Source organism: Parasteatoda tepidariorum, chromosome 10 (assembly GCF_043381705.1).
Source record: "Parasteatoda tepidariorum isolate YZ-2023 chromosome 10, CAS_Ptep_4.0, whole genome shotgun sequence".
In the NCBI taxonomy this organism is placed as follows: domain Eukaryota; kingdom Metazoa; phylum Arthropoda; class Arachnida; order Araneae; family Theridiidae; genus Parasteatoda; species Parasteatoda tepidariorum.
This window is the reverse complement of record NC_092213.1, coordinates 7,332,112-7,346,062: the sequence shown is the minus strand read 5'-3', so window position 1 is coordinate 7,346,062 and position 13,951 is coordinate 7,332,112. Positions and strand designations below refer to the sequence as shown.

The following is a 13,951-nucleotide window of genomic DNA, read 5'->3' as shown; positions in this document are numbered from 1 at the left end:
ACCTCATTAGGAGGCGAGCGCTCTATCTCCTAGGCCACCGCAGCTCCTGTTTTCAAAATTTCATTTTATTTTATTACCATCGTTGAACAGCCGACCCAATTTTTGGGTTTACGACTGCCTATTTTCAACTCCGTAGCCTCGTAATTTTGAACCCTATGCAGAAGACAAGGGAACTCCTGGATTGGGAGAAATTCGCTTTCGTGTCGAACTTTTTGATGGGACTAATCCGCATTTGTGTTACATGGAGAGGAAAACCTCTCACGGTTAGCCTTGCGGCAAATTGCCTCTAACCCATGATCCGTCTACCACTGGGGATATTTTACTATAGCATCATGGTCGGTGCGAACCGGATGCGGAATTCGTATTTATCAGCCATCGCTGGGATTCGAACCCGGTTCACCTCATTGGGAGGCGAATGCTCTATCTCCTGAGCCACCGCGACTTTGCTTTCGAAATTGAAGAAAATACTATTGAAATTAAATGAACAAAAAGAAGTTTCGATTTAAGCTTAAGTTTTTTTATTTGATTTATTTCCTCGGGTTTTTAGTTGAAATATCATCTTGAAATAACCTACATATTCTTGAGATATCTAAAAAGTATGAATATCTCAAAAAACTAAATTTAAATTATAAATTACATCATGATATTTTATCTTTTGTTAAATTATAAACTTTGTGAATAGGCTTTTAATCATATAAATACTGGAATTAAGTAATAACTTGCCTTCTTAAATTAAAGATACAAAAAAAAAAGAAGTTATAATAATTAGCAATGTCGCGAGTATAAATTTTTTTCTTCATGAATGGAATTTTCTCAAAATAATTTAGTCCCGCAGTGGACTGATCGTTAAGACACGGTTCCCAGCAGATCACAGAAGTCAAGCATCACAGGCTGCGGTCAGTGTGCGGGTGAGTGACCACTTGGATCAGTCTGCGTAGGGACCGAGGGTGTGCGGTATTGGTCCTCGTTAAACTGTGCTACCGTAAAGTGCTCGACTTCGCGCGCAGGTCGTCGGGCTACCGAAGCGGGGGTGCCATCCCCTCCGCAGAGGATCAAAATTGGGATGGTATGTCTTCGGATCATTCTCCGGGATGTTTCCCAGACCGTCGCCAATAGCCCATTGTGCAGCTCTAGTGTAACGTAAATTAACAACAACAACAACATCAAAATAATTTTTTTATGAGCACTGACACAGCTTCATAAATTTTCATTTGACTGAAACTTAGCAGCAAACACAATTTCTGTTGCACATCAGATTTTTTTTTTTTTTTTTTTTTTTTTTTTTTTTTNTTTTTTTTTTTTTTTTTTTGAGTCTTTAATTTCGAAATGGGAAACTCTTAGAATTAAAAGTTTAAGTTTCTCATTTAAATACAGCGGTGTTTCCTCCTATTATACATAAGAAAGCTCATTTCGTGCATTGAGAGTTTTTTTTTTCCTTGACTAATTCAAACAATAAAAGAATTACAAATTTTTATTCAATATTTAAATTCAAATTTTTCCACACGATAATAATAATTCAAATAGTAAAGGTTTTCAATTTCTACATTCAATACTGGTACATATTTTTCACAATAATAATAATTTCTGAAAAATTAATTTTGTTAGTTAGTTTTCCTAATTTTTGTCACCAAAATAGAAACAGGATAAAATAATGAAAAATAAAAGGCTTTTTAGTCATTTCATTCCAGTTAAAAATTAATTTTTCTAACACTTTATTAATATTTTAAGCTTCGGCAGTAGAACTATCATCTTCAATTAAACCAGGAATTATTCCCAAACGCCTCCTCCTGCCTTCCCTCCCCTTTCTAGGATTGTTTTTAATACTATTTTTTAGTTCTTCCTTATTGTCTTTCATCTGTTGATTTTCAACAAACTTTTCTTTACTTGAATGAATCACTTTGTTTGTACTATGGGACGATGACGACGACTTATTTCCTGCAGTTTTTGTACCCAAACACTTTAAGGGAAATCTATCCTTGTCAAAGGTTTTGTCATACATCACCGAAGCCATGTTTTTTCCAGAAAGGGACTTTTCTCTGTTATCTTTAGATATTTCTCTTGGCTGGTTCGATGGATTAACTTGAGTTAAGTGGATGCTCTTTTCAGGCGAAAGGATTGCATTGTTTAAATCTGTACTGTTAGCTTTTATGCTGGGCTGTTTCGTTGGATTGAATTTGGCGTTCATTTTTGGTGAGACTTTTACGCTATCTGCCAAAGCGATCTCCATTGCTGTTTCTGGAGATGGGTTTTTCGTTAAAATGTCTATATGACTATCTTCTACACCGAGTTTGTCTACCGTTTGATTATCTGTTTTTGAAATTTTAGTGAAACCGCGTGTTTTGTTTCTTAACGGCGAGGACTGGGAAGCTCTTGCAGTTAATTTTCCTTTTCTTAGTGTCTCTTCCGGGCAGTTTTTTAGTTTTTCCGAAGATGTTTCATTTGACCCTTCCAAACTAGCATCTTTGATATTTTCACCAATTGATGTTTGCGTTGAAGCTTCAGCAGATGCGCAAAGCACTGGATGAGTCTGTTGATCCGACGTATCAACCAATGGTTGAGAAGGATACACTGGAGGGGTCTGTAATAGATGTTCTGGTGTTACACCCTCACATTGGGTTTTATAATGCAATGGTTGGACGAGGAAGCCCGGAGGTGCATTACCAGCAGGTTTAACAAAATTAAAATACACCGGCTGATTTAGATTTTTGAATAAGGCCATGTTAACATCGAGCATGTTCCTTAGGTTTTCTTCAAAATTTATACTTGTAGTTTCATTTCCACAACAATGGCAAGTAGTTGAAGGTTTTGCGTGGCATTGTTTGTTCCAATCGTTGCTGTCCCCCCTATTCGATGGAGTAAAAGAATCTTTACTAGAGTGCCAAGAGTTGTGTGCAGCTGTTGTGCTACTCTGTTTTTCCCACTTTTTGCGACAGGTTTTGACTTCTGATGTAGTATCGAAAGTTTCATTAATGGGGGTATCTGCCTCAGGGTTGTTCTTCGGAGAACCGTAGAGTACAGATGCCATGGTGGAACCGAGATTGAACATTTTAAGTATATCTTTTGAGTCAGATCTACTTCCAGATCTTCTTTCATCAGATTCCGAATCTTCGTTGTTACTCTTACTTTCAGCCGATATTTTTTCGTCGCTTATTACATCGGGATGAGATTGAGAAGGTGATTTGTCGTCTTTTTCTAAGCTAGAAAAGTTGTTTTCATTCTTAAATTCAAGCTTCATAAACTCTTGAGTTTGGTTTGATCTTTCAGAATCGCATTTCGTTCCTTCAGAACAATTCGGCAATTCAAAAAAATTCGAATTCATATCAGATCCTTCCTTATTCCCGTTATGAGTTGGAAAGTGCTGGTTTGAAAATTCTTTGTCGTCTAAGTTTTTAGATTTGGGGTTTTCTGAGTTAATTTTAGATGAATTTATCAGACACTGCTTCGATTGGAGAGAAAGTTTTTTACTATTTTGAATGAAATCCATTGATTTTGCGTTTTCTTGTTGGATGTCTATTGAAATGGTAGAATTATAGAGGTAATCGTTTTCAATTTTTTCACCATTGGATACATTTCTGGCATGTACTACATCGTTTTGCCACAAACATTTATCATCATTAGATTCTAAAGACAAGTTATCACTTGAAGAAGAGCCTTCTTCCACCTGTTCTTCAAACTTTAATGTTTGACTGAGCAAATCAGAATCCTTAAAATAATGTTCTGTTGTTTCATCAATTTTCTTACTTTTTGTATAAGTTCTGTTACTTGCAGGTGTTGAACTATTACTATATCTGTCGCTGCAATCTGAAATAGTTATTGCTTTGTCATCATACTCATTTGAGTGAATGAAATTTTTTGCCCCCTTATAATTTTCTGACTCTTCAACTTGGTTTAAATTAAGGTTGTCACAATTTCTTTTTGATGTTTTCGCACTTTCTTTACGTTCTGATCTTTCTGCCGTGGCTTTACAAAAAACAGTTTGGAATTCATCAAAATCACGTTTTTTAATTTTAGCTTTCAGTTCAGTTTTTTCGTGATTTTTATGTACAACATTATTTTCACCGCCGTCACTCATTTCATTGTCGGAAAAAGAATATCGGCAGCTATTTAAATTTTCTTTCTTAAAATCGAATGAAGGAATTATATTTTTAAATTCTTTTTCCTCCATTTTATTTTTTCGCGACAGAAAATGTGTGCCTTCATTGTCCCAGTCGTCAAAACTATTAGTCGAGTTACTTAGATTTTGTCGGATTCTTGTTTGTCGCTTTCTAGCAATTTCTACAATAGAACAATCATCAAATATTCCATCTTCTTCATTCGATTTTGAAAATGGCGAAATCGAAAAATGATTTTCTTTCTTCTTAGTTGATTGAAATGCTATAATTGGAGATTTTATGGACGTTTTTAGATGATGTGAGGGTCTTTGTGTTTTTGATTGATATTCGATGACCTCATCATTTAGTGCATTCGAATATTTTCGAAGCGTCGAACTAGAATAATTCAATCCATAATTACGTCCTTTCAATCCAAAACTTTGATCTTTATTTAATTTCCCCTTAAAGTGCCCCTCACTCAAAGTATTATTCAGGACAAATTCTCTCGCAAATTTCATCAATTCAACTTTTATGTTGGCGTCTGAATCTGGTATGTCTCGATGTGTGATATGTTTTTCCGTATTTATATCATGATATCTATTGCTCGAAGATTTAGATATGGTAATACCGTCCTCCCGGCATTTTTGAAGAGTATCAGTTTCTTTTACTTGAATAAAGTGTTCCAATCTGTTCAGTTCTTTTCGAACATCCTCCTCCTTTGTTATTTGTTTCAAAGGATACGATGTGGTCACGAAATTCGAAGCATCGTTGGTAAATGCTTTGTCCAAAGATTGTAAGTCAAATTCAGTATTTAAATTGACTTCGTTTTCCTGCCTCTCGCTGAAAATGTCTCTACTTCCTTTGTTTGTCTGCTGAGCAGCTCTTCTTTTTTGCCATTTTGTTTTGGAATGTTTTTCGCGTGGTTCCATTGCACTCTTATTTCTTACGGCGGAAGAATTATTGGAATGCTTGGCTTGGATTGAGTCCAATGGCGGTTTTTTTCCGTTTACTGGGATAGAAGTTCTAGAAATATTACCCTCGAATATTTCGAATATATTTTCATTATAAAGATTAGCTTTCTTATCATGTTTTTTGCCCTTGGATGGAAATTGATTTTCATTTAAATGTTTTAAATCATTTGAATTTTTGAAAAAGTTTCTGTCTTCTGTAAAAAATGTATCCTTCAATTTATTTTGCAAAGACATGAATGGCGAGAGAATTGTTTGAATACAACCAGTCATTAATTACTTTCCGAAAACTTTGCGAACTCATATAGTTTATTACTTAATTTGGCGTGAGGCCGTTACAAAAAATAATGTGAATTACGAATCGGGGGAATTGGAACGTTTCAATGCACTTTCGTAAATAAGATTATATTTAAGCAGTAATTTATATCTGTTTAAATTTATTTGAGCTTAACTTTATATGCAAATATAATAATGTTTATTAAAAATGCATCAACTATGAGATCGTTTCTAAATTTTTACTTGGATCATGGAATTTTCAATTTGTTTTTAAATTATTATTAGTCGAGTGCTTCTCAATTGGAAATAATCATGCAATGTATTCAGTTTCACTCTAAGCAATTTGAATCATTTGTTAAATCTTCACATACTTGAATGCAAATAATTATTTAACTTTGAAATTTCTGCCAAAGTTTTTGTTTATGTTTGTTGCTTTTACTGTACAAATTGAACAAGTACGCTTTGTGTAATTTATTGCTTAAGAACTGTTTTTATATTATTTGTTGAAAAAACTATTAAAGCTGTAAGCTGATTAATGTTAACGATGTTGCTTGCAATGATGTTTAGTGATTTTTAGGCATAGTTAAAAAATGGTGCCAATACATAATTTGGTTTTTCTTTTCCACTTTTTTGTTTAGAAAGTTACATTTATTCTAATGGTCGAGAGTTAAAGTATAAGACTTATATCGGGATTACTTTTAAAACATCTTAAATATTGCATTTCATTGAATTGCAGTGATAGAAAAGCATGGGCTTTATCAAGTACTGTGCTTTATACATCAGCTAAAGAATCGTTTTAGAAAACTTTCTTCCTCGTAGATAATTAAGATATTAAATATCTATTTTTTATTCTTTTATTTTTACAATATTCATCTGTATTAAATTAGTTTGTATAAACAAACGATTAAATACATAAAATTTTAATCCGGAGTTTTTTTTTTGGGGGGGGGGCATATCTGGAGAATTTTTTGATTTTATTACACATCAAGTAAACTGCACCAAAAATTGGTATTCATTCATTTGCCGGGTAAATAAAACGAAGCTTAATTTTATCATACTTTGGTATTTTCACTATCTCCAAATATCAGTAAAAGGTTGCACTAAAAGTATTTTATGTTTTCTTTTTTTTTTATGTTTTTTTTTCTTTTAATAACTGACGTTAAACAGCCGACCCTAGTAGATGTGAACCTAGAGTTCAATGAAATAGCTGATTCCTTGGCTAAAAATGCCAGAGATCTCAATCAAAATTCAATCCCAACCACGTTGGCAGATGCAAATGCTTTTGCAAAGTCAAGACTATTCACCCCTTNGAAAAAACTATTAAAGCTGTAAGCTGATTAATGTTAACGATGGTTACATGCAATGATGTTTAGTGATTTTTAGGCATAGTATCTATTTCTAATGTTCATAGTTGTTTCTATTCTAATGGTTCTTCTAATGGTAATTTCTTTTTTTACATTTATTCTAATGGTTGAGAGTTAACTATAAGACTTATATCGGGATTACTTTTAAAACATCTTAAATATTGCAGTGATAGAAAAGCATGGGCGTTGTCAAGTACTGTGCTTTATACATCAGCTGAAGAATCTTTCTAGAAAACTTACTTAGTCCTCGTAGATAATTAAGATATTAAATATCTATTTTTTATTCTTTTATTTTTACAATATTCATCTGTATTAAATTAGTTAATGTAAACAAACGATTAAATACATAAAATTTTAATCCAGATATTTTTTTTTTTTTTTTTTTTTTTTTTTTTTTTTTTTTTGGCAATCTGGAGAATTTTTTGATTTTATTACTGCACCAAAGATTAGTATTCAGTCATTTGCCGGCTAAATAAAATGGAGCTTAATTTTATCATACTTTGGTATTTTCACTAGGTCCAAACATCAGTAAAAGGTTGCACTAAAAGTAAGTGCTTTTTTTTTCCTAAATTTTTTTAATTTTTTTTTTTTTTTTTTTTTTAATAACTGTCGTTAAACAGCCGACCCAATTTTTTGGGTTCCGACTACTAATGTTCAACTCCGTAGCCTTGTAATCTTAAACCCAATCCAGAAGACAAGGGAACGTCAGGATCAAGTATCGGGAGAAAATTTGCCTTCGTGGAGGACTTTTTGGTGGAACTAACCCGCATTTGCGTTGCATGGAGAGGAAGACCACGAGAAACTTCCACGGTTAGCCTGACTGCGAAGGGACTCTGACCCATCATCCGTCTACCACTGAGGATATTTCACGTCAGCACTGTGTTCGATGCAAGCCGGATGCTGAATTTGTATCGACAAGCCATCCCTGGGATTCGAACTCGGTTCTCCTCATTGGAAGGCGAACGCTCTATCCCCTGAGCCATCGCTGCTCAAGTAAGTGTTTTGAAGAAACAAAACACCTATTTTCATTCAATCTTTTTTTTTATTTTTATAAAAGCAAAGGGAAGGTTGCACCGTTATTAGGTATTTTTAAAGCTCTCAAATGCAGGCAAAGGTTGCTATTTACCGTAACAAAGCTATTTACCGTTCTTTTACCTCAAACCATTTTTTACCGCCAACCAGATTTAAAAAGGCAACATAAAAGAAATGAACTTTAATGAATGCAAGTAAGTCATTTACCTACCTAGTAATTTGATACTTATAACAACATGCATTACTCGTCCCGATACATCGAGACCTATAGTTGTAAAGAAAACATGGCGTCGTAAACAAAGATCAATCAGTTTAGAATCACCGTCTTTTACCAAATTTTGGTGCAGTCAATTGCACCATGGAAGTATTTCTCTATCATACTTCACAACTTATGGTGTAACTAAATTAAAATGATCTTTCATTTCATTTAACTTTGGGATAATTAGAAACTTTGCACCAAATACTGGTTAAACATTTATCGAGTTTTTTTTTTTTTACAGTGAAATCTGGGCTCTTTGATTGAAGATATTGGATGAAAAATTGTGGTAAAGGGACCTATTTCTTTGATTTTTTTGAAATTGTGGGGGGGGGGGTATTTATTAGAGGGAAATTGCAATACATACCATCTGAAATTAGTTACCTTCTGCAGTAGGTTTTTTACAAACTTTTTTCCTTGAAATTTTTTAAAGCAATAGTAATACAGTCAAGCTTCTTTGTAACGAAATCTATTACAGTATACTCTCGATATCTCGAAAACCGTGATATGTAAAAAAAAAAAATACTTTTTCTTTTAGCATTCTGTATTTAGACTTACTGTCAACTCTTATTCAAATATCTTTATTAGTACGTATTCTGATGCTCCATAACTCTACGTTTTAGAATACTAGTTAAGAATTTATTATTTCTTTTTTTACTTTATAGAACATATTCTGTTTTGAACTTGTTATCTCAAAAACTCGCTATCTCGAAATTTTCTTTTAGCGTTCCTTCAACTTTGAGATATCAAGAGTATTCTGTAATTCCAATTCTCTAATGCGAATTTTTGTTAAAAGAAGGTTAGGGATTTTTGTAGTTGTTTAGAAAATATATTTTTTAGTCAGTGCAACCAGGGCCGGATTAACCTATAGGCACACTAGGCACGTGCCTAGGGCCTACGATATTCAGGGGCCTACGAAAAACTTGGGAGAAAAAAATTTTTTGACAAAAATAATTTAGCTTTAAAAACAACAAGTGTATTTTGCACAAAATTATGAAGATACAAATAAAAATATAATATTTTTCGGTAATAAATTATTTTGCAGAATCTTCTGATCTAATATATTACTTTTTTGCGATTTTTGGATTCAACGAAATCTTGTATTATGCTGTCGAATTCCAAACTACGCAAAAAGTTCGATAAACAAATTTGTAAATTAAAATCCATATTAATAAAAATGTAAAAAAAAAATATGCAAGAAAATTTTAGCATGTATTTTGAAAAGAGGGGAGGAGTGGGGGAAGGAGGGGAGGGCCCAAAAAACGGCTGTGCCTAGGGCCTACGAAAGGTATAATCCGGCTCTGTCTAGATCCAATCAAAAAAGTTAAATTTTCTAAGATTAAGGGTACAAGTGGAAGAGGCAGACCAGCTACGAAGAGGCTGGACAGCGTTTAGAAGAATTTGAAAGTTTTAGCACAGATTGAGAAACCTTGCAATAAATTTATACTGCCTGGGGGGAATCAGACTGAGAAAGTCTTTGGCTGCACTAAGCTGTAGTGCTGATGAAGTAGCAAGAAATTTAGATGTCAAGCGTGGCCAGACAAAATCTGCACTATAATTATTTTGTAATAGGCCAAAAAGAACTTCTGAAGGGTGGATCCTATAATAGCGCACTCCTTGGTGACTTTTTGAAATCTCGGCAAACTAGGTTTCTGGTCGTTCTAGGTTCTTGTATTATGCTGTCGAATTCCAAACTACGCTACTAAAAATGTAAAAAAAAAATATGCAAGAAAATTTTAGCATATATTTTGAAAAGAGGGGAGGAGTGGGGGGGAAGGAGGGGAGGGCCCCAAAACGGCTATGCCTAGGGCCTACGAAAAGTATAATCCGGCTCCGAGTGCAACCCATTTCATTTAATTATGGCTTTTAATTAATAATTTAAAAGAAGAATGAAGTTAATGCATATCATAAATGTATTAAAATCATACATTTTCATTAAATAAATAAAATGATCAAATCGCTTCTTTAATTTAAGAAATAATATATACTAGTATGAGCTAATATTTATTTTACTTGAAAAAAATCCGTGATTTTACATTGCTTTTGCATTTCGTGTTTTTCCAATTTTTATAAAAATCTTCACGTTTTACGTGCAAGTTTAAAATAGAGTCATGTGCATTTTCTTCCATTTAGAAACCCTTTTTAATGGCTTCGAATGATTATGCCAGCGTGAATGACCGAAATCAAGAGAATGTCGACCTTCACCGGTGAATGTCAACAATCACACCGTTCGCTTTGCTGAATGTCCGAAATATTTGTCATATCCGATTTGATATTAATTTATTCGTCGATATTTTAATATCTTCTGAGGATAGGTCGGGGGAAACGTCTGTGTTCGGAGTTCCGGTTAAATGTATACTGGGCAGTCGCTCTGAATCTTAAAAAACATTTGATTTTATAATTTCAAATACCGAATTCATTCAGATACCGAAATGCTGATTTCAGATACCGAAATATTACTTAGGGGAAAATGTTTCAAATTTAAACTTAACGAATACATTAACAGTAAAATTCGTTACTAAATTAAGATTTTGTTTTTACTAGATTTACATTTTATTTAAAAATGAGCAGCAATTTTAAAATGACAGAAGGGTTTAAAGCAGTGTTTCCCAACGTGGGGCCCACGCCCCACCGGGGGGCAATTTGATTGAAATGGGGGGCAATTCAAAAATGGACTCGACATGAGTTTAAACCTTTTGCTCTGGGCCATTTAAATACAATGCGAGATTTCGGTGACAAAATCGAAAGAAAAAAGCAAATTCTTAAATAATTGCTGTCAATAAATAGTATGTGACTTAGGGATTTTTTAAGCGACAAACCTGAAATGAAGTATCTGTTTACAGTCGATGGTAAAGCATTTGTGAGTTATTTAACCAATATCTTTGAAAAACTGAATATATTAAATAAGAAACTTCAAGGAACAAATAAAACTCTTGTTGATGCAAAAGCGAAGATATTTGGCATCATTACCCTTATTGAGTTACGTCAGAAATATATTAACAACAAAAACTTTGAACAGTTTCATTGGCTGTAAAAATGTGAAGTAAATGATAGCGCTTTACTTGTTATTGTCTATCATCTGAAAATTCTATCGGCTGATTTAAAAGAAAGATATTCTGATTTAAAACAAATTTATTTTCCAACATGGATGTTGCAGTCCATGTTAGTGGATTTGTCTGATGTATCAAATATATCAAGAAGAACTTGCAGAAATGCAAAATGATGAGTCAGTTAAAACTTTATTTAATATGAAAGGAGTGATGGCATGGCTTCGTGAGGAAACAGAAAACAAATACCCAAATTCAATCAAATGTGCAAGAAAACTATTGTTACCGATTCCATCTTCATATTTAGCTGAATGTGGATTTTGTGCTGTAAATGATTTTATTGGTAAAAAAAAAAGAAATCGTCTAGATATAACACAACGGGGAGACTTGAGACTAACCAAATTGGAACCTAAGATAAAATCTACGTGCAGCAAGCATCAAGGGCAAGAATCTCACTAAATTAAAATATTGAATTATTATAGAAAAATCTTTATTAAAATTATTTCGAATTCGAATTTTAGTTTTTCGTTATATGTTCTGAAAATTTACTTACTTTGTTTCGCTAACAATTTCCTAAGTTTCTTAAGTGAACAATTCGATTTTTTAATATTAAAAATTATGTATATGTTACATAGGGGGGCATAAGAATTTTAGAAAGGCTTAGGTGGGGCATGGTACAAAAAAGGTTGGGAAACACTGGTTTAAAGTGTTTGCATGATTAGCAAAATTTAAAGTGACAGATTCAACAAGGCTTAAAAGTTTATTAAAGTTTTCGTTACTTTTAATATTCTTTTTCCCTGTTGTAAAGTTTATTTTAAAAAAACCATCACTTTTCAAACTATTGAAGATACCTTACCGAACGTGAACTGATCATTGCCATTGAATGACGATATTCTCCATTCATGAATAGAATCACCCCCTTTCGTGATTTTTTTATCTCTCACTTTTCAATTTCCTTACGAAGTGATATCTACATTTATTTTGCTCTTTTTGTTTGTAGGGGGCACAACGAAATTTTTTATTTACATACTCTACACAGCTTTCATAACAGACTATAGTAAATTCTAATTATTAATCAAAAAAAAAAAAAAAAATCAGAATAATTTCAAGNCATTGTCTTAAAAAAAAAAAAAAAAAAATCAGAATATTTTCAAGACACATGATAAACAAAAATGTGATTTTACAAAACGGTGATAATGAAAGGATGGTGTTAGCATGTTTCGTTCCTGAAATGATTCCATTCCTTCAGATATGAATATAAAAAATCACCTAAATTTTACAATCAAGTGATTTTATCAGTGGCTGTGTCTGCATTTTATTTGTAGATTATTCTAAAGCAGTCAAATAGTAAGTTTTCAAAATATGAAACTGAAAACAAATTGTAAGTAATATTTTATATGCCTTATTTATAACTCAGAGTTTTTATTTACATTTTAGGACACCTTAACGTATTTGAGTGTGCATCTTAAACTTTTGGCGCAGATGGGACGCCGTTGCCCGTTTTATATATATATCTATATTTCTGACGATCTAATTGCAAGCAAAAATATATTTTGGCATTTTTTGACTATACGAAACAGTCTTATAAAAAATATGTTAGATTATCGGAATTACATTTATACTAAAGTATAAAATCCAAAAAAAGTAGTTTGATAAAAAAAAAAAATTTTTTTTCCATTCATATTCAAAAATTTATTAATAATTGATTGTGTCAATTAAAGAAATTTCAATGATGAATAACTGTTTCGCTTAGATCTAAGTTACTGCAAATCAGTGCAAATTTGAAAAATTATTGTTTGGTGCATTTTACAATTTAACGCAGAAAAAAGACGCCCGTGTTTCATGTTGCATTTCATAATCATGAATTATTAAAATGCTAAATATAATATTTTTCACTTGTTTTAACTTAAATCGATACAAAATAATGAGAAAAAAATATGTTTAATAAAAATGGATCAGATACTTCTCATTGTCTAATTAAAACTATTGTTTTATAAGTAATGTTTTGCAGACTATAAAATTTTATTTTTATTATGTTGTGAAAAAAGTTATACAGTTCTTTAAAAATAAAATAAATCAATGAATAAATACCGCTATATGCATTGAAAAAGTATCTTTAGTTTTATTTTGGCACACGAGAAGCTTTTCCCCACTCTATCCATCACTATACATGTGCATAAAAACTTTTTATGCGCCTCCTGCAAAAGATTCGAATGAAGAAGTAAAGGAAATCTTAAGAAGTTATCCTAGTTGTCAATAGATGGCACTGCATTGATGGGAAACTTTCTTTAATTTCTTTTATTGCCAGTGTTATTTTTTTAAAAAGGTTATTAATCTAAAGGCGGAGTTAGCTGACAGGATTTAGACTGCTGCATCTTGTTGGATCTTGTCTTGGAGAGAATGATCTAATAAACTTGGTTGAGATTTAAAATGAAAAGAACTTTTTCATTGGAAATGTTTAGGATAATTTAATAACTGTCTTTAATTATTAGCTGTTAAATCATATCATCAAAATTAGATTTTTCTTTATGATACGATATGCGGGAAAAAAAATCTTTTAATATTGAGAATCCACAGGGAGGCGTAATTAGTAGAAATTTTTTAAATTGTTATAGAAACGCTAAGTATATCAAAAAATGCATTAAATTTTTTTCTACACATCTGTGTGTGTTTTCTTTTTTTCTTGAGTGTATGATCGTGTTTAATCGTTAAAATCATGTGGAATTGTTAATATTAATTAAAAAGAATTTACTTAGAAAAAGTGTTGATTTGCGGATTAACGAAATTCATATATATATAATTTTATGAAACATTGATGCGATAGACAAGAATGTTTACAACAATGTTTACGGAAAATTTGTCCTCTTCGCGGAAAATTTTTTATTATTAACTAAACAAGAAAAAAAAAGAGTCCACC

General features: G+C 32.2%; 2 protein-coding genes across 2 annotated transcripts in view; both read right to left on the bottom strand.

Moving 5' to 3' along the window:
• LOC107456087 (uncharacterized) overlaps nucleotides 1-13,951 on the bottom strand; it is a 154,068-nt gene that overhangs the window by 48,257 nt on the left and 91,860 nt on the right. The window lies entirely within an intron of this gene.
• Nucleotides 1,724-5,332, bottom strand: LOC139426725 (serine-rich adhesin for platelets-like). The gene has a single exon (XM_071186523.1). The coding sequence runs from the start codon at nucleotides 5,330-5,332 to the stop codon at nucleotides 1,724-1,726; it is 3,609 nt and encodes a 1,202-aa protein (XP_071042624.1).

Excerpts from the sequence above, each read along its gene's own strand:
- LOC139426725 (XM_071186523.1), bottom strand. The coding sequence starts at position 5,332 with ATGACTGGTTGTATTCAAACAATTCTCTCGCCATTCATGTCTTTGCAA.